We start from the raw sequence: 21,963 nt of genomic DNA, 5'->3' as shown, positions 1-21,963 counted from the left end.
TCGGACCACCCCCACCTACTATTTTTCTTTCTTTTTGGAACCTTCTTTGACACTCCCATTGGCATTTCGTCCATCATCAAATTGATCCTCCTTTGATTGAATTGTTTTCTCTTGTGGCGAGGGATAAAGTAAAGGAAGAGGAAACTGGAAAGCAATTGTCGAACCAATCCATCAACACCTCCTCACTTTTTCCTCCACTGCCTTCTTTCTGCTCTCTGTTGTTGTATTTCAATCCCCATTCTCAAGAAGGTGAGTTCGAAATGATGGCTCGTCGGAAACTGCCGCTCCTCGAGGCGGACGCGTTCGGCTTGAAGCAGTCGTCACCTTTTGGAGGCAACGGCCGGAAGAGCAGCAAGTACTCTGTTTTCGTGGTAATCTCGACGGTGTTGCTCTTGTTCACGTTCATGTATAATGAGGATGTGAAGTCGATCGCCGAGCATCCTTTTGGCAGCAGGGATAGTTCTCCGACGGAATTCCCCATAAGACATGATATAGGCCACCAACAAGTCAAGCAGGCAATTAAGGAGGATGAGATCGCTATATTAATCGAGAAAGCAGAGGGGAAGCCGGCGACCGAGAAGGATCGAGCCGTGATGGTCGACGTCGTCGACTCTTCCGTCGAAAAGGAAGAGCGAAATGAAGACGAATCGCATGCAGAAAAGGCGCCGGCCATCGAGGAACAAGACCGAAAACAAGAATTGCAGGAAGCAAAGGAGCCTGCCATCGAAGATGAAGGGAAAAAAGAAGAATTGGGTGATGTAAAGGCGCCTGCGCCGGCCATCGAGGAAGAAGGACGAACAGGGCAATTGAGGGAAGTAAAGGCATCGATCATGGATAAAAAAGAGAGAAAAGAAGAATCGCGCGAAGTAAAAGCGTCGGACTCTTCTTTTCATGAAGTAAAGCCACCGGCCATGGAGGTCGAAGAGGTGATGGAGAAGACCGAGCGGCAGAGGATTGTCCTGGACGTGCCGGAGAGCTGTGACCTGTTTGACGGTAGGTGGGTGTACGACGACGTGAACTACCCGGTATACAAAGAAGCGGAGTGCCAGTTCTTGACGGAGCAAGTCACTTGCATGAGGAACGGCCGGCGAGACGACCGCTTCCAGAAGTGGCGGTGGCAGCCCAAAGATTGCACTCTGCCCAGGTTTGAACTTTGACTCTGAAAACCTGAGTGAATTACGATTCTTCTACTAATGCTTAATCAGTTAAACTAATTGATACAAATTTAACAGGTTCGATGCGAAAGTGATGCTAGAGAGGCTGCGAGGGAAGCGGCTCATGTTCGTCGGCGATTCCCTGAACCGAAATCAATGGGAGTCAATGGTCTGCCTCGTCCAATCTGCCGTGCCATGGAACAAGAAGAGCCTCACAAAGAATGGCTCGCTCAGCGTGTTCCGGCTCGAGGTAATCCATTTCAACCAACTCTGATATTTGATATTCAGTCTTTGATCAAACAACTATAATCAATTCGAATAGGAGTACAATGCGACTGTGGAATTCTACTGGGCACCATTCCTGGTCGAATCCAACTCCGACGACCCCAAGATTCACAGTATCCTGAATCGAATCATCACGCCCAAATCCATCGACAAGCATGGCGAGAACTGGAAGAACGTTGACTACCTCGTCTTCAACACCTACATCTGGTGGATGAACACCCCCACCATGAAAGTCCTGTGCGTTATTTGGAAGCTAAAATTATTCAATCCGAACTATGTACACTCGTAAACAGATCTAACGACTCCAGCTTCTGATTTCCATCTAAACAGACGAGGATCGTTCGACGAGGGATCGACGGAGTACGACGAGGTGCAGCGGCCGCTAGCGTACAGGAGAGTGTTGAACACGTGGGCTAAATGGGTGCAGAACAACGTGAACCCGAACCGGACCATGGTGTTCTTCATGAGCATGTCACCCAACCACATCAGGTCAGATTCCTTTCTGGACATCATTGCCACATAAAACAACAGGATCGAGCTAATAATGTCGAAATCATATCGCGAACCCCGCAATGATTTCCCCTTGCAGACGCAGCTCCTCACGTCAGAACCTTATTCCGAGCTTTAGAAAAGCCACTTTGATTAAACAATATCCCGAAGACTTTAATTTGGGCCCTGACAACATCGAGTCTGTAATGACATTGCAGGAGCACGGACTGGGGCAACCCGACTGGGATCAAATGCGCGCTGGAGACCGAACCGGTGGGGAACTGGTCCGGGTGGCGGCCGCTGGAGGTCGGGACGGACTGGAGGTTGTTCGCGGTGGCGGAGAACGTGATCGGGAGGCTGCGGAGGAAGGTGCCGGCGACGTTCGTGAAGATAACGGCGATGTCGGAGTACCGGAAGGACGCGCACACGTCGGTGCACACGCTGCGGCAGGGGAAGCTGCTGACGGCGGAGCAGCAGGCGGATCCTGCCCATTTCTCCGACTGTATACACTGGTGCCTGCCGGGCTTGCCGGACACCTGGAACGAGTTCCTCTATGCCCGCATCGCGTCGAGCCCTTGGAACGACCAGTAGCCCTTCTTTTACGTTCTTTTGATGTGATTTTTTTTTGGTATAATTTTGATTTGTGATAATCAACACCGAACGCTTGGAATTGATAGCAACAATTGGTTAAACTCCACAAACTACGTACCGGTACAACTTCTCAGGGATCATGGCAGAACACAAAAGCACCAATTGAAGCTTGTGCATTACATGACTAGCTACGTACTGCATAACCTAAACAAAACACGAAGTAGTTGAACACAAACTGATCTAAGACACTACTTGCGACTGACTACGTAAAAGCATGCATGATTGGTTGGTTACTGCTGCTGCCCAGTTCTGTACTTGGACTCGTCGATGGGGATGCCTTCCTTGGCGGCCCGCTCACCGCCGGACTCCTCCGAGGTGGATAAACCACCTTTGCGACCCATCTCCTGGTAGCCTTCGTGACCGATCTGCTGCTTCCTTGTCTCCCCTCCCTTGTGGCCCAACTCCTGGTACCCCTCCGTCCCCAGTTGCTCCCTCCTTGTCTGCCCTCCACGGCTCCGTCCTGTTCATACATCATCACACCCTCTCACAATTTATAAATATCAATTAATTTGATAAGAACACAGAAATGCGCTGATCGATTGGCTTAATGGAACCTTCAGCCAGGTGTTCTTGGGCCTCGAGGCTCTTGCCGCCGGTGCCGCCTGGGACGACAGTCTCGCCCCGCCTCGCCAGCTCGTCCAGCTCGCGCCGCTCCTGCTCCGTCGACATGGTGCGGATTGCTGCTACTCCCGACTGTTGCCTACCACTCGATGAATATTTCGGCCGTGGGAGCCTCAATCGCATCCACATGCGATGCCTACGATTGATGGGAGCAGGAGATGAAATGAGGCGTGGTTAAATAGTGTGGGAGTCGGTTGTGGATGGGGACAGCTGGGAGCTTAGTTGGCAGCAGGGGAGAGCGTGAGAGCTAGGGGGATGACACGCTTCCGGCTGGTCTCCTGGTGGTGACACGCGAGCCATCTGTAGCAGTTTCTTACATGAAATCGTCGGTTAGATTCATACCTACAGGCTTTATGCTAAATCTGGGTTCATTCAATCTGACAAAAGCAATAAAATTTTTATCAATTTTTGCAAGATCTCGAAGCCGAACAGAAATTGGATGAATGAGTGAGTTAGAAGAGTGGAGTCTGATTGATGTAAAAGAATACAGAAACAAGAAGCCTGATGGCGAACAGAATGCTTTTTACTAAGTTTTGAGCAAGTTTTTTGTTAAGAAAAAAAGAGAGAGAATTACCGAGAGTGTTTTCAACTATATCTGACATTTATTGGTATAACAATCCATTCAAGTATTATATATTGATCTATCTGACAATGTTTTGTCGACAGATCTGATACTTTGTAGCTGACAAGATGCTTTCACTAGATTGATCTAAAGCATATATGTGAATCGATGTGTGTTGTATATGTAGTTGATTTGGTTTTGTCTTCAATCTTCATACCTAATTATAGATGTAATTAAAGGAGAGAAAATCGTATCAATTAAGGAGAATTAATGGGAGTTTGATAATCCATTATTTGATAACAAATGAAGGTGAGATAAGCAAAACTTGACAAACTTACTCCTTCTTTGCCTCGCCGAACACCTTGGTTCCTTATTGAAAACATACCAACTAAAGGTTAGAATGAGGGCAAGGCGCATGCACTTAAGGGCCCCTCTAATATTCAAGTTAGAGTTAAGAAGAAGAACATAGAAAAGGAATGAAAAGTAGTAGAATAAAGAGTAGTTTCACCGTCAATTGTATACACTTAGGGACAAGTTAAGAATTTCATATTAGGACGAAAGATGTATGTGTTAAGAATGGACATTGCCTCCTATTTGCTCCTCATTCACCTTCCATTTCTATACTCCTACCTCTCTTATATTAAAAAATTAAAAATGAGTGATCATCGTCATCATCCCCACTTTAGCTCCATCCATGAGTATGCATCTTCTTTATGTTAATACAGTTACCTTATATAGGCATGGAGGGTGAGCAAGGTTTTCCAACGGACATCTCTTTATAATCGGCACGCCTCCTTCTTTAATCAGCACCATTATTGTTGACGAGATAATCGACGTACCTTTTTATCAGTTGTTGTTGCTCTTGTAACTAACACACCTTTTTGATAACCGACATCTCTTCACAAGCCTTCTGATGCTTTCACATTATTCATCTACTAAAACAAACATAGATACAGTGTTCTTCAACACTACAGAACGTGAGAGTGTCACCCACTTGGGTTTGGAGATGCTACAGTGTTGGGGTGTTATTGTGCTCTAGATGCATGGTCACCCACTCAAGCTTGAGATGCTACAATTGTACTCGATCACTATGATGCTCGGGATGAAAGACTACAAAATCTAATTCATAATATGACAAATGAGGAAAACACAATATACGAAATTAGACGTTAGAAAAATACCTAGAGCAGAAGATGTCGATGAGCTCATCTTCGTTTCTTTGAGAGAAACCTAGACAAAGAGAAAATAGTAGAGAGGAAACTGCTCCTATCACCCGCCGTAGACAAAATTTCGTGTATGTCTCAATGGGGCGACAAAACACCTACGTTAGGGTTAGGAGTAGGGGTCTACACATATAGAAGAAATAATGGACCAAGCCTACCCATTATGGCTAAGCTCAATAGCATCCTATTAATTATGCTAGTCCACATAAATTATCCAACATTCTCCCACTTGGACAGCATAACTAATACATCAGATTAATCAACAATATGTGACCATAATAAGATGTCAAAATAAGTCAACACATAACACGAAAAGGTCCAAAATGGAACTATAAGCATCTTAATAATACAGAAAATCACATTCGAAGGAATAATGATATCATGCATTGTAAGATACTTATATCCTGTGACCCAACAACAAAATGGAATATGGATAAATGGGAAAGCCCAACAAAATGACATGCTAAAATTTGAACAAAGTGTTATTTCCCAGTAGAATGACCCAAACATCTGCCCAAGATGTCATATAATAACAACAAAATTGAGACTGGGTCCGAAATGTCTCCACAATATACAATCCCAAGATGTCATATATAATAACAACAAAATTGAGACTGGGTCCGAAATGTCTCCATATACAATATTGCCCATCACAATATATATACAACAGTAGTTATTATTTGAGCAATATCAACAGTAGTTATTATTTGAGCAATATCTCAATATTGTTCAATGTCTCAAATATTATAAATATGATGTCATAACAAAAACATAAGCATAAACTCCCACTAACCCAAAATATCAAAAGGCTTTACCACACCCATACGGGTTACATGGTCAACAAAAGCTTTAACAGTTATGTCTTTGGTTAGGGGATCAGCAATATTAAGCTCTGTAGGGATATGCTCGACACGAGTTTTAAACTCTTGAACCTTCTCTATCACAAACATAAATTTTGTCTCAAAGTGTTTGGTGCGCTTTGAGCTTTTATTATTGAGAGAGAAAGCTCACCACGACAGAGTTATCACAATATATAGTGAGAGGCCTAGAGATACTCTCCACAAAATCAAATTCAGCAATAAAGTTTTTTTCAACCATATCGCTTGACATGTGGCCTCATAACAAGCTATGTACTCTGCTTCCATGGTTGATGTAGCTGTAAGAGTTTGTTTAACACTTTTCCAAGAGATAGCTCCTCCAGCTAACATGAATATATATCCTGATGTGGACTTATGATCATCTGGGCAACCTCTATAATCAGAATCAGAGTAACCTGTTACCTCAAGATGATTTGATCTCCTATATGTGATCATATAATTTTTTTTTTTTCAGATACCTCAAAACACGTTTTACAGCCTGCCAATGTGTCACACCAGGTTTACTCAAGTATCTCCCAAGTACACCCACAACAAAAGTAATATCAAGATGTGTACATACTTGAGCATACATAAGGTTGCCAACAGACTTTATTAGAATGAGTCCATTTTTTTTTTTATGTTTTGTTATAACAGCAGCGGAAGATTCAGTTGTGGGAACATTAGGCTCATTCTCAGTAAGGGCAGCATCAACATTAGAAATGGCAAGGAATAACTTAACAGAGTCAACCCAGTCCTCATAATTGGTTCCATTCAGCTTTGGTAAAGAGTTCATACTCATAGGCAAAGCTGGAATTTAAACATTAATGGGAGATTATTGTCGAGCATATCCAACAAAAGAAATAGAGCTTATGACCACAATAAAATTATCTCATGCAAATGCAATCCCGCCGAAGGGTCCCGAATTACAATGCATCAATTAATTCTCACATCACATAATTATATTTTTAAAGCTAATATCGAAAGGATACTGAAAACTTTAAAATATAATTACTAATCATTAGAACTATATCAATAAAGACAAACCGATAGGGTAAGTGCATTATTAAAATAATTCCTAATGCCACATTAATAACAATTTTCCAACAATGATATTTTATCATAATCCGTCTCGCGAAGGCGAGCTCACAACTATGAAAAAAATATTAACAACAATACAAAATGGTTTTAAATTTAGAAGACCTCTTTTAAATTTAAGATAATTTAAAATAACAAATGTCGTAGGCAATTTGGTTAATGGAGAAGAACAAAGCCATTGCCTTAATTAAGCAAGCAAAAAGAACCAAACAATGAATGGGGTTAGCTAGTTGTGATCCACCCCAAACATCCCAAGGTTCCCTGTCCCTCTCTCTCATTCGGCGCGATAGTCTATAATGTCTAATATATTAACAGGGTATCCCAGTGACTAATCATTTTAAGATGGAATGAGGTTTAATTATAATTCAACACGGTATCAGACCAACATTGATATCATTGAATTAAGATAGGCATGAAGGGGCGTGTTAAGCAAAAATATCACATTTTCATTTGTCCCACACGGACATGTACAGGTCCATTATGTATATCTACTAAAAGGATATCCCCTCTCAAATGACTAGTCATTTGGGATGGAATGGGTTCAACCCCAATTGAAGATATACTTAAGTTCTTATACAATCCCGACAAGTCCACATGATACACCCCACATAATGGAATACATAATGACAGAAGATTAAGGACAGTCATGTATAGGCAATTTAGTTCATGAGGTTACTCAATTTCACTATGAAAAAGTCATAAACAGACTTGTAATCTGTGAGAAAGAATGTCTTGTTGGTTGCTTGCACGATAGGAAGTCACACTCACAAACAAACAAAATAATAATAAGCATGATGCCAACTTGTGATCTGAGTTGGTGAACGCACATGGACAACAATTACAAAACTAGGAACATTTAATCATCAGCAGAATCTAGACCAATTTCATGCAGTATGGAATAGATTGATGTATATGAGTCTATAGAAAAGCATTGTTCTGTTAAGAAGAAAATTTGGATTTTTTTTTAATAATTAAAATGGTAAAAAAAATTGAAACCACGTCGTTCTCAAATTTGGACGCAATTAACCACGTTGTTCATTTTCAAAAACTGACGCAACCGTCCAAAATTTTAAAATTAATAATAATAAAACAATAAATTATTGTTGTCATCGTTCTTTCCGAACCACCGCCAACATCACACCGTCTCAAGAAGACAGTTTCCAACCATGAAATTCATAATATGACAAATGAGGAAAACACAATATACGAAATTAGACGTTAGAAAAATACCTAGAGCAGAAGATGTCGATGAGCTCATCTTCGTTTCTTTGAGAGAAACCTAGACAAAAGAGAGAAAAGTAGAGAGGAAACTGCTCCTATCACCCGCCGTAGACAAAATTTCGTGTATGTCTCAATGGGCGACAAAACACCTACGTTAGGGTTAGGAGTAGGGGTCACATATAGAAGAAATAATGGACCATTATGGCTAGCTCAATAGCATCCTATTAATTATGCTAGTCCACATAAATTATCCAACACGGGATTGTCCGAGCACTTAGAAGTGCAACCCACTCGAGTTCAGGTATTTAGAAGCGTCATCCACTTAAGCTCGAACGTCTCTCAATCATACTCGAGCATCAACTACTCAAGCTTAATACCAATAGTATCTTTGAAATCAGATTGATCAAGGTTCTTATTGACCAAACCACAGACATACCATGTGCTATGTTGACCGAGTCAAGGAGCATTATGTTGACTAGGTTAATTAAGGTCATGCCACACGGTTAGACCACTATTCACCTCTGTATCAAATATGAATAAAAGTATGTAACGGACAATATGATATCCCTGTGTAAGTGTAAATAAACTTTTTGAATCATGAAAAATTTGTGCGTATTTTTTATTTACTGATTATTTGTCGGTCATGGCTCAATTATATTACACGAAAGATCTATTAAGATCTTAATAACCGAACTAATTTATTTGCTTATTGAATTTAAGCATTGAGTCAAACATTTAAAATCCACTCATTTGAACTTGTGAACGCTTTTGTTGCCTTGTAATATTTCTTCACGTGGGACATCTTCTATGTCATAATTTTTTAAAAACTTTTTTCTTTAAAAAAAAATGAAAGGCCTCCATTATATATATATATATATATAACTAAAATTATTTATTAATTAATTAGCTAAAAATCATATGACCATTTCTAATTGACTATCAAAGGATATATTTATTTTAAACAAAAGGTAATTAACATTTCTAATTGACTATCAAAAGATATGTTTATTTTAAACTTGATAAGTTGATTTCCACCTATAATTCATTGCCTCAATGCAAACAAATAGATTATGAAGTGGTAAAATACTTGCCTAATTAAAAAGAATATAAAGACTACTAAGGATAAATTATTATAAAATAAATAATAAAATCATAAGAATCATTAAAAAAACATGGAGCAAATTAATTAGAGTGAAAGTAAATTTAAAGAATAAGAAATGAGTTGAGAGTATACGAATGAAACATAGAATTGTGGTGATGATATATAGATGAAGGATGAAATAGGGAAGGTAGTTGTAGGAAAATTTTATAATTGTTTGAAATGTTTTCAGAGTTGATTTGATAATCTTACGTAAAAACTAACAATAATAACCTTGAAATTATAGTTATTTAATTGGGCCCTTGGTATTGAACTCGGGTAATTCCAACATGCATGTAATGCTCACCTCGGCCTACAGGGGCGAACTGTCCTAGCTAGTCCGACTTGACCTGTCCGTCGAGCATGGCCTGGTTGAGCCACGAGCAACCCAATTTAATTGTCACCTCTATCATAATTATAATGGACAATAAGAAATCATTTCTAAAAAATCTAAAAGACGGTTACATGGCCAATTGAACCTGAACCCACCGTTTCACCAATATAAGAAGGCCCATAAATACTACATATGCATAATTATGATATGTCTTATCTTTATTGATTTACTCTCTTTTTTGTTTCATTTTTCATGTTCAGTCTCCATGTCGTAGGTCAATATATTCAATGGTTGGGATTCATTGAATGTGGGCGCGTTTATCATAAATTTGCCATTTGTAATTGAAATTGATTCTTACATTGCTTTCTTATTTTCATACATACATAGATTACTAAATAAATAAAATTTGTAAGAAAAAAAAATCCTCTTTTTCATTTTTTTTACAAAAAAGTGTATCATGGACTACTAGAATAATGTTCTTTAATACACTCTTATAGTACACTTTTAATGATTCTAAAGTTATTGTGACATTATTGAAAAATACATTAATGTATAATTTGTTCAATGTTAATATAAAAATATACTATTTTAGAAACATATTCAGAAATCAGAAACATATCAGAATATGCTAGAATATGCTATTCGATCCTGGTTGAAAGGATTGTTGAGATACAATCAAAGTACCATATTGGAAATACATGGAAAAGATCATGAGTTTATAATATGGAAGATATTTTTATTGATATGAAGTCTTTTAGGTTGAGCCTGAAAATAAGATCATGAAAGTTTATCCCCAAAGTGGATAATATCATATCATTATGAAGATATTTTGATTTAAGAAAAACAAAGAAGGTAGGGGAGGATATACAATCAAAATACCATATTGAAATACATGAAAAAGATCATGAATTTATAATATGAAAGATATTTTCATTGGTATGAGACTTTTGAGTTGAACTCAAAAATAAAATCATGAGGACTTAAGTTCAAAATAGATAATATCATAAAATTATGAAAATATTTAATTTCATTGATATTAACATATCAACATATTCAGTGTCAACGTTCTAGGAAGTGCACAGAGGGACATGATCGGATAAATATATGAAACAGTTCAGTACCATCACATCCTTATTTCAATATTTAGTGGGAGAAAAACTACAATGACTTTCACTAGATCCATCTTCACAACAGCTAGCGATACAACAATAACAACGCCAATATTGAGACCAACAATATTGTCGGAATTCAACAAAGCTTCCACCGGATCGTATCCAAATCTAACACACGTACGTACGTACCACTTCAAATAGATTATCCAAATTATATTCTACTAGCTCTCACCTTCCACAAGATTATCCAAATGTAACTCGATCACAATTATTACCAAATCCAACCACATCATGAAGCATGCAGTACTCAATCAAGGTGTCCTCGGCTGGAACGGGTTCGGAATTTCCAACCCGGGGTTCGGCACAAAGGTGTCGTCGATCCCGGGAAGAAACTGAGCGCTCTTCGCCGCCGGGCCGCTGCTGTCCAAACCGCGGACCGCCGGCAACTCATGGCTTCCGAGGGCGTACCTTCCGATTCCGGGAATGACCACGGTGCCCTCCTGGACTCCTAAGAATTCCGGTTCCTTCTTGTCGGGGATCGCCGGAGTTCCACGTCCGGCGAGTGCAGCTGGAAGTGCAAATGCCGAGAAAGCCAACAGGAGGAGCACGAGATGGCAATTCAACGAGGCTGCGGCCATTGGACGTCGATGAAGAAGAAGATGGCAATGATATGAATATATTAGGAGGATCGGTGGTTGATGGAATTGCTTCCGAGTGGTCTGTTTTTATAAGAACGGAGTAGGTGGAGATATGGCGGTGATTAAGAAGAGCCTAAATTCCTAGCTCAACAACTTGTTGCTGCTCATTAATTAATTATGCAGCTGATGGAAGAGTGGACAAATTTGGTTTATAACGTTGAAGAAATTTTCTCTCGCATGGTTTAATTCTTATCTATTTAAGGAAGGTAAGAATTGCTGATGAGAACTGGTGGACATTAAAAATGTTGGATGGGCAGCGGGTGAACGAAGCGATATATATATCCCGCCAGTATACGATACCTGGAAGCAAATGAATTATAAAATAAATTTTCATTCGAAGTTTAAATTATTATTTTGTATGTTTTATACGGTGCTATTAAAATTTTGTTTTAAAAAAATATTATTAGATTGTATTATAAATAATATTAAATTATATCATAAATATTATTTAGTTTTATTACAAATGATATTAAAGTATACTATATAAATAATGACAATAAGTGATGAAGTGAATTTAACGCAGAAAAAATTACCAACTAGCTAGTATCGTAATTAAGGGATACTGATGGCAATGCGTCTAATACTAATAATTTTCTTTTGTATCCTGATCCATTCATATAATACCTCAAAGTTATAAATTTATTATGTCTGTCTGTTTAACTAAGTTGATACACATCAGGAAATTGAATCTGTCACAAATAAGTGAATAATGTTATATCTAAAAATAAAGTGAGCACCTAAACTATATATATATAGATATGAAATGGCACACACATAAAATTACTAACACTCTAGTAAACTAATTGCTGTTTATGTTTATATTTAACAATTTGTTATGGAAACTAATTTTCGACGGATCTCATAAGCTGAACTAAAAAAACATATCATAGTTTTCTTTTGATTTATTTTTTTAAAAAACAATGATAAATTGAAGAGTGCTTAACCTGGGCTTTAAATCAAATGGACTGGACAAGCGTCAGAAAACTAGACGCTCATCAAAAGCCCATTCACCTCGCTCCTTCAATTCCTAAATCGGTTTCTCCGGCTCTTAAATGGACTGAATTCACCTTGGGCTTCTCGTCCGGACTAAAGAGATCGGCACTGCACCACTCTAGTGAACACTGGAAATTATTTTTCTTGATACTCGCTTATTTATTTTAAAACTTACGAGAAGGCAGTTCCTTCAGCAGAGAGTTTCCCTGTGTACATAAATTTTTAGATTTGCATGTAAAATACAGTTGCGGCGAGGCAACCTCCGGTTCGCCGCACTAAATCCTGCACATTTTCCCTCGGAAGTCGGAAGCTTTAAGCTTTTACAAAACCTCGAACTTGTTGCTCGACTTCGACCTGCCGAGCTGCCGTCGCCCATGCATACAGTCAAACTGTCAAAGGCAGAATAAATGCGGTCGGTGCCTACATTGGATCTGTTTCAGCAAAACAAGGTCAATCTCCTCGCTCTGCCACTTCCCATCTGCTCCGCTGAGCGATACCAGCTCGCCTCGGGAAGCAACGCGTCCTCTTCCAACCAATCTATTCCTACCTCTTAATTGCTGTTGGTTTCTTCTAATTTATTTTGCGAGGGGAAGGAAAAGCAAAAGCAAAGGCTGCCTGCTTGCTTCTTGCTTCTTGCTTCTTGCTCATGCCATTCATCGTGCTGATGCTGTGGGCGGGCGGAAAACAGACCGCCGGCAGTTTCGCCCTCCGAGTAATGGTCTACCTTGCCAGATATTTCGTTGCGTCTTCCGAGAATCCTGTTCCGTCTGTTTGATGAGCTAGGTATATATGGTGTCTCGTGCGTGCGGCACCAAACTTAACGTATCCGGAATATAACCAACGGTCAACGGAGGAGACATGGTGGGACCCAAGTTAGTTACTCCAAATGATATCAGAAGGCTGCTCACTGAGGACCGAGTAGGAACGAGCGACCTGAAAAAATTAGCGTGACGAAGGAGACCTCATGGTGTTTTCTGTCGAAGTCCCTTATTATCAGCGCCGCGATTGAATACTGCTAAGATTGCTTAAATCTGACATTAGATACAAAATAAGACATCCAAAAGATTTTTTTTTTTCAAGATGAACTCTATGAATGAAAAATAGCATGAAACAGTTGAAGGTTAGAGAGCAAGAGTCTTAATGCAACATTATCAAGGGATAATGCATGTGAAGATGAAAATTAATTTGTAAATTGATGAATAAGGAGAAATTATATAAGTGATTGTGATCTTAGTTTATATTTTTGGTAACACATTATAGAGATGATGCGTATGCCTAAATATGGAATACCCTTTTTTAGAGTCTTTGATTAAACAAATCACATATTCCTAATTTTAGTTGGTTGTTGAGCTTAATTCTAAGTTTTACATATATAGGCTTATAAGAGTGAAATTCAAGTAAAGTTTAAAATTCTAAGCAAATTCATTTAATTGATGGTGAATATCACTCAATTCTAGTAGTCTGTATGATTTAAAAGTAAATTGTATAATTTTTATTTTTAAAAATATATATATTTTTAATCTTAGTTTATTGAAATTGATTATTTATAGTAAAATCTATACACACAAAGTATCAAATATGTAAACATCTTTATTACAAATTTTATCCCGATAACAAAAAAAATCATTTAGAATCTTTTTAAATATGTATGTTATACTGTTTTATTAGCATCACATAAATGTTTGTTGTGTATTTTTTGGACACTGTCTCGGAACACGATCTTTACTAAATTCCAGACGCCGTTAATTATATATATTCTCAAATCCTCCTCACATATTGCGGGCTTTGTTCCCTAACACACGCTCAAAGATGCCAACACCCTTGCTGGCATGGGTTCTTGCCATCACGATTTCCCTTTTTTTTAATCCATTGAATTCAGTGCTTAATATCAAACTCATTTGAAAATAAAAATAAATCCTTCTGATTAATTAAAACATGCAGTTAAAAACTTATGATTGAATCATTTATCAATCGGACTAAAAAAAAAGCTAAGATCGAGAAAGAGGTCCTTGCCCTTGAAAGAAAAATATTTTAATTGAATTCTTGATTCCCTGTTTGTATTTTCCCACATTATATTCCATACATAATTTCACCTCAACAACTGACAGACAATTAATATTTTTAAATAATCCCAATATGTTTTTTTTAAAGATAAGGATACTTTTATTTAGAATAAATTAAAAAAATACTTGCACTTTTCAAAAATATAATTTCATAAATCAATTATTAGTTTTTATTAACTATGATTCTCTAATTCTTTCGGTCGATGCCTGAATATTCCAAAGTTATCAACTTTTATTCTTCTTCTGATTACTTAACTTCGTGCATTCCTCACAAAAATCTTTCGCATGTTATTCCAATCTCGTCGCTATCCAAAAGTTATATTATTTGCTTTTTCTTTTTTTACTCTGCATGTTAACTTCAAGCACGATGACAATGATTTAAAAAAAACATCTCTTTCTTAATAATTTTTTAAATTAAATCCGCTGGAATCGTCGTCAATATTTTTTGCTTAATTTCTTTTTGTTAATTATTTTTTGTCCGTAAATTAATTAAAGCCATATATATACATAGTTGCCTGGAGCCACATACTAAAAGTATTTGTTTGTGCTTCTTCGTGGACTCCATCTATTGATATGCTCCATCAGAAGGAAACATCAAATCCACCAATCATCTGTTTGTCTGTCTCATCATACTCGGAACAATTACTTGATCACGGTCGCAATATAATTGGTTAGCATTCAATAATCTTGTGACTATCTTCCTAATTAATCATTAGGGATACGTGTGTCGACTTTTTGTGCTCGGCGACAGCTACAACAAAACTTGTGCATGGAGGGCAGGGGGGTTAAGGTTGAATATTCGAGAAAAATTAAAGGCATGGTTGATAATTTAATTACAGGTTGATGATGAAGAGTCGCAATCAGTTATAAGATATATTTATTCTACAAAAATCTATAGGCAACACATCTGCAAAATCTGGGCAACAACCATTACCAATAAGTTAACCAACCATTGATTGAATCAAACAGTGCCCGATGCCTAATCTATCTATCACTTCTTCAACTCCAGGTGGTTGGAGCAACTCATCGCCACTGATGCCTTCTTACCGTCCAATTCGCAAGCAAATTAAACGTGCACCCTTCGCCCAAACTCCCCCCACCAAACTGCTAGCCAGCAAGCTAACGGAAAAGAAAACAGAAGGGCATGCATCGTGCACGTCTCCTACTTCTCCCGCAACATCCAGAAGCCACAAAGGAACACGAATCCCCCACTTCGTCCCTATCGTCTACTTCGCCAGCAATATCCTGATCGAATCCATTAATTAATAGTAAGTTAGTATGAGTTAATCAAACGCAACCAACCAGCAAGATTTATCTATCCGATCGATCCACTCTCAAGTAATCACTCGAGGAAAAATTTGATGAGCGATTGAATTAGTAATTATATAGGTTCAGTAATTCAGATAAGCGTCACTTCGTTATCCAACCAGAGTAATTCCGTTGCGTCCAAAATACCGTTTACCTTCTCCCTCTCACGTGCCATTGTTTTTGTTATTTTTGTGTATATCCAAAAACCCACCTTTAAATACCGGCGCCGAGTGGCCCGAGTCCATTTCACCTTCTCTGCTCGGGAACCACGCCTACCGCCTTCTTCCATGGCGAGCTGGACCAGAGGGCGGCAAATCGGCAGCGGCACCTTTGGTGACGTCGACCTTGCTGTTCGTCAGTCAACCGGCGAGACCTTCGCCGTCAAGTCCGTCCACATCAATTCCCCCCATCGCGCCTCCCTCGAGAACGAGATCGCCATCCTCAAGTCCCTCGCCTCGCCCTACGTCGTCCGCTATCTCGGCGACGACACCGCCGGGGAGCACCGGAACCTGCACCTCGAACTCGTGCCTGGAGGCTCCCTGGCCGACGTCCTGGCGTCCGAGAAGTGCGCGGCCCTCGACGAAGCGGAGGTGCGGGCGTACGCCCGGTGTGTGACCAGCGCGCTGCGGTACCTCCACGACGTCGCCGGCGTGGTGCACTGCGACGTCAAGGGTAGGAATGTCCTGATCGGCGGCGCCCCTGGCGTCGCCAAGCTCGCAGACTTCGGCGCGGCGGTGCGGACTTCGGATGACGGCGTGAAGGGTAACCGCGGGGTTCGTGGGACGCCGCTTTGGATGGCACCGGAGGTCGCGAGAGGGGAGGGGCCGAGACCGGCGTCCGACGTGTGGTCGCTCGGGTGCACGGTGATCGAGATAGTCACAGGGACACATCCTTGGCCGGAACTCAAGCGAGCAGAGCCCGAAGCAGCTATGTTTCACATCGGCTACGGAGACGAGCTGCCGGAATTCCCGCTGCATATGTCGAAGCTAGGGAAGGATTTCCTCGGCAAGTGTTTGAGAAAAGAGACGAGTGAGCGGTGGACGGCGGAGCAGTTGCTACAGCATCCCTTTCTTGCCGAAGAAGGTATCTCCCTCGACAATTCGCCGAGAGGAGTGCTCGAATGGACAAATTGGGAGTTTGACAGAGACAATTGCGGCTCCGATTGCAGTAGCAGCTTTTCATCTTCTGTCGATCCGATGTCTCATGCGAGAGACAGAGTGAGACAGTTATCTTCATGCAGTAAACAAGTAAGTTGGGATGATGATGATGATGATGGTTGGGAGGAGATCAGGAAAGCAGATCAGGCCAATTTAGCAGGGGATGGAACAGAGGAAGCAGCAGAAGAACATGTCCAAGATTGCAACTGCTCCTCTTTGCGATTGGACAACATTGATCGAGGAGTCTTCGTTCCTGCTTCTGATGCGTCTTCTTCTGCTTCTGCTGTTAATCGTTGTTGTTCTTGGTGTTCCCAGGATGGCGGTGTGTGGCACCACCAGATTGGGCTCGACAGGAAGTTGTTGGTTGGTTGGTGTGAATTATTTTTCCAACTACAGATGATTATTGATACGATTCTACATTATTTCCCTTTCTTTGATTTTGTTTCAAGTCGTTGACGGAAGATATTTCTTGTTTCTGATTTGATTGGTTAAATCGGCCGGTTGATCAGGTTCTGGAAACATTATCGCATAAATGACGTAGTTGATTACCTTGGCAAGTCGCAACACCGAATTTTAAGGGGTGAAAGAAGGGACACAGAGTATGGTGTGGTTGAGCTAATAGATGCTTCACTTTCTTGGTTTGTGATTAAAAAATAACTCGTACACATTCTCATGCAACTTGGTGTATCATTGTGTCTGGCCAGGCTTGGTTTGGCTTGACTGGGGGAGAGAGAGAGAGAGAGAGAGAGAGAGAGGGAGCGCCTGTGTTTCGCTGCCTGGTCCTCTACTCTCCTCACTGCTCGTCTGCTGCGGTGCTCTTCAGCTTTTTAGCCTTTATGCAGGATGGATTGAGCCTTCGACGTGGGGTCCTGCGCCGGGTGATACTAAAAGCGTGGCCTCAAAAGATGCACGCGCCGGGTGAGGCTACAGTACAGTGCAGATGGCCCGCATGATGCCCTCTCTTTCTCTCTCTCTCATGCCATACAAAATTGAGCATTTTACTGAGTCACGGTCTTCCTGTTCATTTTGACCACATTCTTAGGCTTTTAATTAACTCACCCCTTAGTTTTTATTGTGCACTATATTGTTTTTGATTTTCGAATGTTATTCAAAAACAATTTACATTATAATTTCTAAAATAATTTTAAAATAACTGTCAAGACGTCCCCGCGTTTAGTGCGTAAACAAATTGAAGATAATCACTGTCTTTAATTAGAAGGAACTTAAAAAGTATGTTCCTGGATGATTTTAATTTACGTACGCCCTGAGAAAAATAAACTTCAGGGCGTAAACAAGGAAAATGAAATGTGATTTGGTGAAACATAAACACAAGCAGCGTGATTAATGGTACTCCCTACAAATCATTAAGTTGCAGGAAATCCTTCGCTCCGTGATAACTTATTTATATTGATGGGCCAGCTCGAAATCCAAAGTGAAAGCTTTGTTCAAAGGAACTTTCTTCCTCATATGCGGTCAAAGCTAAGTACAGCGAAAGAAAAAACCATAGCACGGTACCGATTGAAACACTCCGTTGAGCAGTTTGTTAAGTGAATAACAAATTTCTAGTTTAACCGATGAAACCTATTATCGTAAATTTAGAAATAGTTTATTACATGTTTTCACTTGTAAAAGTAGGATGGAAAGAACTTAGATCATCATTTTAGTAAGGGTCCTCTTCGATTGGTTGCATGATCTGATTGATCAGATTTGCCACGAGAGAATGTTCTTAGCCTCATGATATCGAATCCTATGGAAGGGAATGGCCGGAGAATAAACCCACCCTCCATATTCCGCATCTAGTCATTCATGTTCATGTTTATGCGCTTGAGTTTGAACACGAACTAAAACTCATCAAGAATTGGGTTAATCTTATGCACCTTGAATTGATACAGCATGCTAAGACACACTTATTGGACAATCTTGTTGTCGAAGATAAATGAGAATTTGCTATGATGAACAGCATGCTAAGACACACTTATTGGACAATCTTATGCACCTTGAATTGATGAAGCCAAGAAAAATATCTTCTCCGTAATGGTCAATTATAATTTTCTGATTTACCTCCTCACATATGGTTATGGAGTCGATCATGTGGGCCGCCGGGATGATGAATTTCACCTTTTGCTATAATAGAAGGGAATTTGCTGAATTGAAATTACAAATCAAATCACACTTATCATTTAGTGATCTGGGCTGATAATCTCAAACTGTTAACTTTGAAGGTTAGGCCAAGCTGCTAGGTTGTCTGCACACGAGTACAACGAGGTATGTTACTCCAATGTTTCCCGAGTCTGAATGGGAAGTTGGCTGAGTATCCATGTACCGAGTCGACCGAGTACTCAAAGCGTCAAGTACTTCGAGTGTAGAGTCGACCGAGTACGTATCGAGTCATCGAATACTCTGAGTGCCGAATTGACCGAGCTCGTGTCGAGTCACCGAGTACTTCGAGTGCCAAGCCGCTGAGTGTTAAGCTCGTCTGAATGCCGAGTCGGGAAAGAAGTCGTCCAACTACCAAATATCGCCCGAGTGTCAAGAACTCAAGTGTGGAATTTAGGTGCTTGGGAAAGTAATCCCAAGTAAATTTTTGAGAGCTCGGGAATGAACAATGAAAGAACCCAAAAATAAGATGAAGATATCTTCATTGATATGAGATCTTTTGAATAGAGCCCAAAAATAAAATCATGAGGGCATAAGTCCAAAATAGACAATATCATACTAGAAGATATGTTGATTCACTAGATTCTAACAATTGATATCAAAACCATGATATGTGTAGAGCCATGTGGGAACACTCGAAAAAAATAATGGAGACAGGGAAGGCCTAAACCATGAGGATAATGATTGGTACGAGACCTTTTAGGTAAAACCAAAAAATAAAATAATGAGAGCTTAGATCCTAAGTGGACAATATCATACCATTGTAGAGATATGTTGATTTTATCGGTTCTAACAGTCCGGTCAATCGTGACCCATCTGGATTTTTCTCACCTTATGCCAATGTTATTCTGGACTTCCGACATCGTCAAATATTCGATCAATCTGACCTACTCAACATCTCACTTTACCACCTACATATTATTCAAACATCGAAATTCAACTCGAATCAATTTAATCTTGGTCAACCCAATCAACCCTGACCAAAGGTTGATTGCACTAACAATAATCTGACAAAATATTTTACGTTGATACCAAGCGCCCAACACGACTGACCCCACATCCAAATGTAGAGATATAAATCAAGAAGTTAAAATAATAAAATTGATCCCCATGTGGGAGGGTAATTTCTCAACTTCTTCAAGTTTCAACTCTTGTTTAATGTGACAAACCTATCACATAGTTACCAACTCAACCATTACCTAGGGGCACTTTGTACCAACGATAGTGAACTATGAGTTAATGAACTTTATAGGCTTAGATAGTTAATTTAATAAATTAGTTTATTTATTAGTTAAATAATGTGATTTTATTTTATTGTCACAAGAATTATGCATTAAGATTTTGCCATTAAACCGATTCAGATAGAAACGAGAAATTCAACTCATCAATTTTTATTGGAAAAAAGAAGAAAGGAAGAGAAGAGAAGACTCGCCGCCTACGCAAAAAATAATTTTTATTGTCTTTTTCTTTCTTTCACTGTAAAATATTCAGAAAAATAATTATTAGAATTTGAATTGAATGAACTTTTAGAAGTCGTCTTCTAAACATATATAAACATGCTTCAAATTTATTCGGACTATTATAAAAAAATACCCCGTCTCTATTAATTATATTATAAATGTTATTGACTCAACACCGAGATCAAATTATCAAACAAACCATCTAAGAATTAAAAACGAAATTGATAAAATCAAAAAGAAAATAATCTCACACGTATAAAAAAACTGTCGTACAAGAAAGTAAAATAGAAAATTATATTAATTCAAAGAGGACTAAACTATAAAAATTTAGATTCTTTTTATTGACTGACTCATTTAATAATAAATATAAAAATAAATATTTTAAATAAAAAACTAATCTAATTGGGATTATAATTATTTTATATTTATTATCAAAATAGAAATTATTAATTATTAAATAATAAAATTAAATATTTGATTTATTATAGATGTATCACTATTGAATATTTTTTAATTTAATTTAATTTATTATAAATACGTTAATCTTAAATATTTTCCTTTTATTATTTTTTTTTATTTTCCTTTTATGACAAATGCATAAATCTTTAATATTTTCTAATATGGAACACTTTGAATGTTTTTTAAGATCAATCTGAAATTTATTTTTAATTATTTTTTCCTACCATATTTATTTCCTTTGCATTATATTATTAGATTATATTGTATCATAGATTATATAAAAAAATTCTGACAGTAGTATTAAATCATATGATATGTGCTGCTAAATTTATTCTATTTGCTATTAAATTATAAATTATATGCTAAAAAGTAGTATTTAAATTTTTTTGTATATTTTATTTTAAATTTTATATGATAAAAAACAAAAAAAAAACGTGCACACGTGTAAAAATGATTTCACAGGAAAGCGACTAATCACAACATGAAGTCAATTCAACTGGGGCACGTTTTAATTTATGGAAATTTCGAAGCTGTCTTTTTCCCCATTCTATTTTTAAAATTATTATACGGAACAGATAGTTACGCTGGTTTAGCTTGTCAATATTTTAATGTGGAAATGGAAAGGATCATCACTGCGTCCACTTTGCCACGCAAGGCGCGCCGCGTGGTGTCGACGTGTCGTTCTGAGAAACCAAATTTATGCGTTGAAAAACATCGGACGGCGACAACTATGACAAAAGAGTCCAAACTCAAAGTGCAGTACCTGCCCGTGCCATGTGTCGATCTAATCCAACACTTGCACCCTTTACATTTCTTTATTCGTCTTCTCTATCCATTTATTTTCGTTGTTCTATTTCCAGAAGACATCGTTCCGTAGCGGATTAAACGTTTCTTCCAGATTGATGGTACATCAATGAGATCGACGG

The 21,963-nt window shown here is 38.8% G+C and overlaps 3 protein-coding genes across 3 annotated transcripts; 2 read left to right on the top strand and 1 right to left on the bottom strand.

Annotated features, from left to right (window-relative positions):
• LOC141839034 (protein trichome birefringence-like 28) lies at nt 1-2,578 on the top strand. The gene is made up of 5 exons (XM_074726686.1): nt 1-1,144; nt 1,233-1,404; nt 1,477-1,676; nt 1,770-1,928; nt 2,147-2,578. Exons 1-5 carry the CDS (start codon nt 261-263, stop codon nt 2,517-2,519), a joined length of 1,788 nt encoding a protein of 595 aa, XP_074582787.1. The 5' UTR covers nt 1-260; the 3' UTR covers nt 2,520-2,578.
• LOC141839035 (protein SLE1-like) lies at nt 2,573-3,329 on the bottom strand. Its single transcript, XM_074726687.1, has 2 exons — nt 3,134-3,329; nt 2,573-3,039 (listed from the first exon to the last, which is right to left on the bottom strand). The coding sequence occupies exons 1-2, from the start codon at nt 3,327-3,329 to the stop codon at nt 2,810-2,812; spliced, it is 426 nt and encodes a 141-aa protein (XP_074582788.1). The 3' UTR covers nt 2,573-2,809.
• A 12,748-nt stretch (nt 3,330-16,077) lies between these two features.
• Nucleotides 16,078-17,525, top strand: LOC141841328 (mitogen-activated protein kinase kinase kinase 18-like). The gene has a single exon (XM_074729474.1). It carries the CDS (start codon nt 16,092-16,094, stop codon nt 17,415-17,417), a length of 1,326 nt encoding a protein of 441 aa, XP_074585575.1. The 5' UTR covers nt 16,078-16,091; the 3' UTR covers nt 17,418-17,525.
• The last annotated feature ends 4,438 nt before the right edge of the window (nt 17,526-21,963 follow it).

Source organism: Curcuma longa, chromosome 11, assembly GCF_044706935.1.
Source record: "Curcuma longa cultivar G26 ecotype Majalengka, Jawa Barat chromosome 11, ITB_CL_G26_1.1, whole genome shotgun sequence".
Taxonomy (NCBI): domain Eukaryota; kingdom Viridiplantae; phylum Streptophyta; class Magnoliopsida; order Zingiberales; family Zingiberaceae; genus Curcuma; species Curcuma longa.
This window is presented reverse-complemented; position numbering and strand designations above follow the sequence as displayed.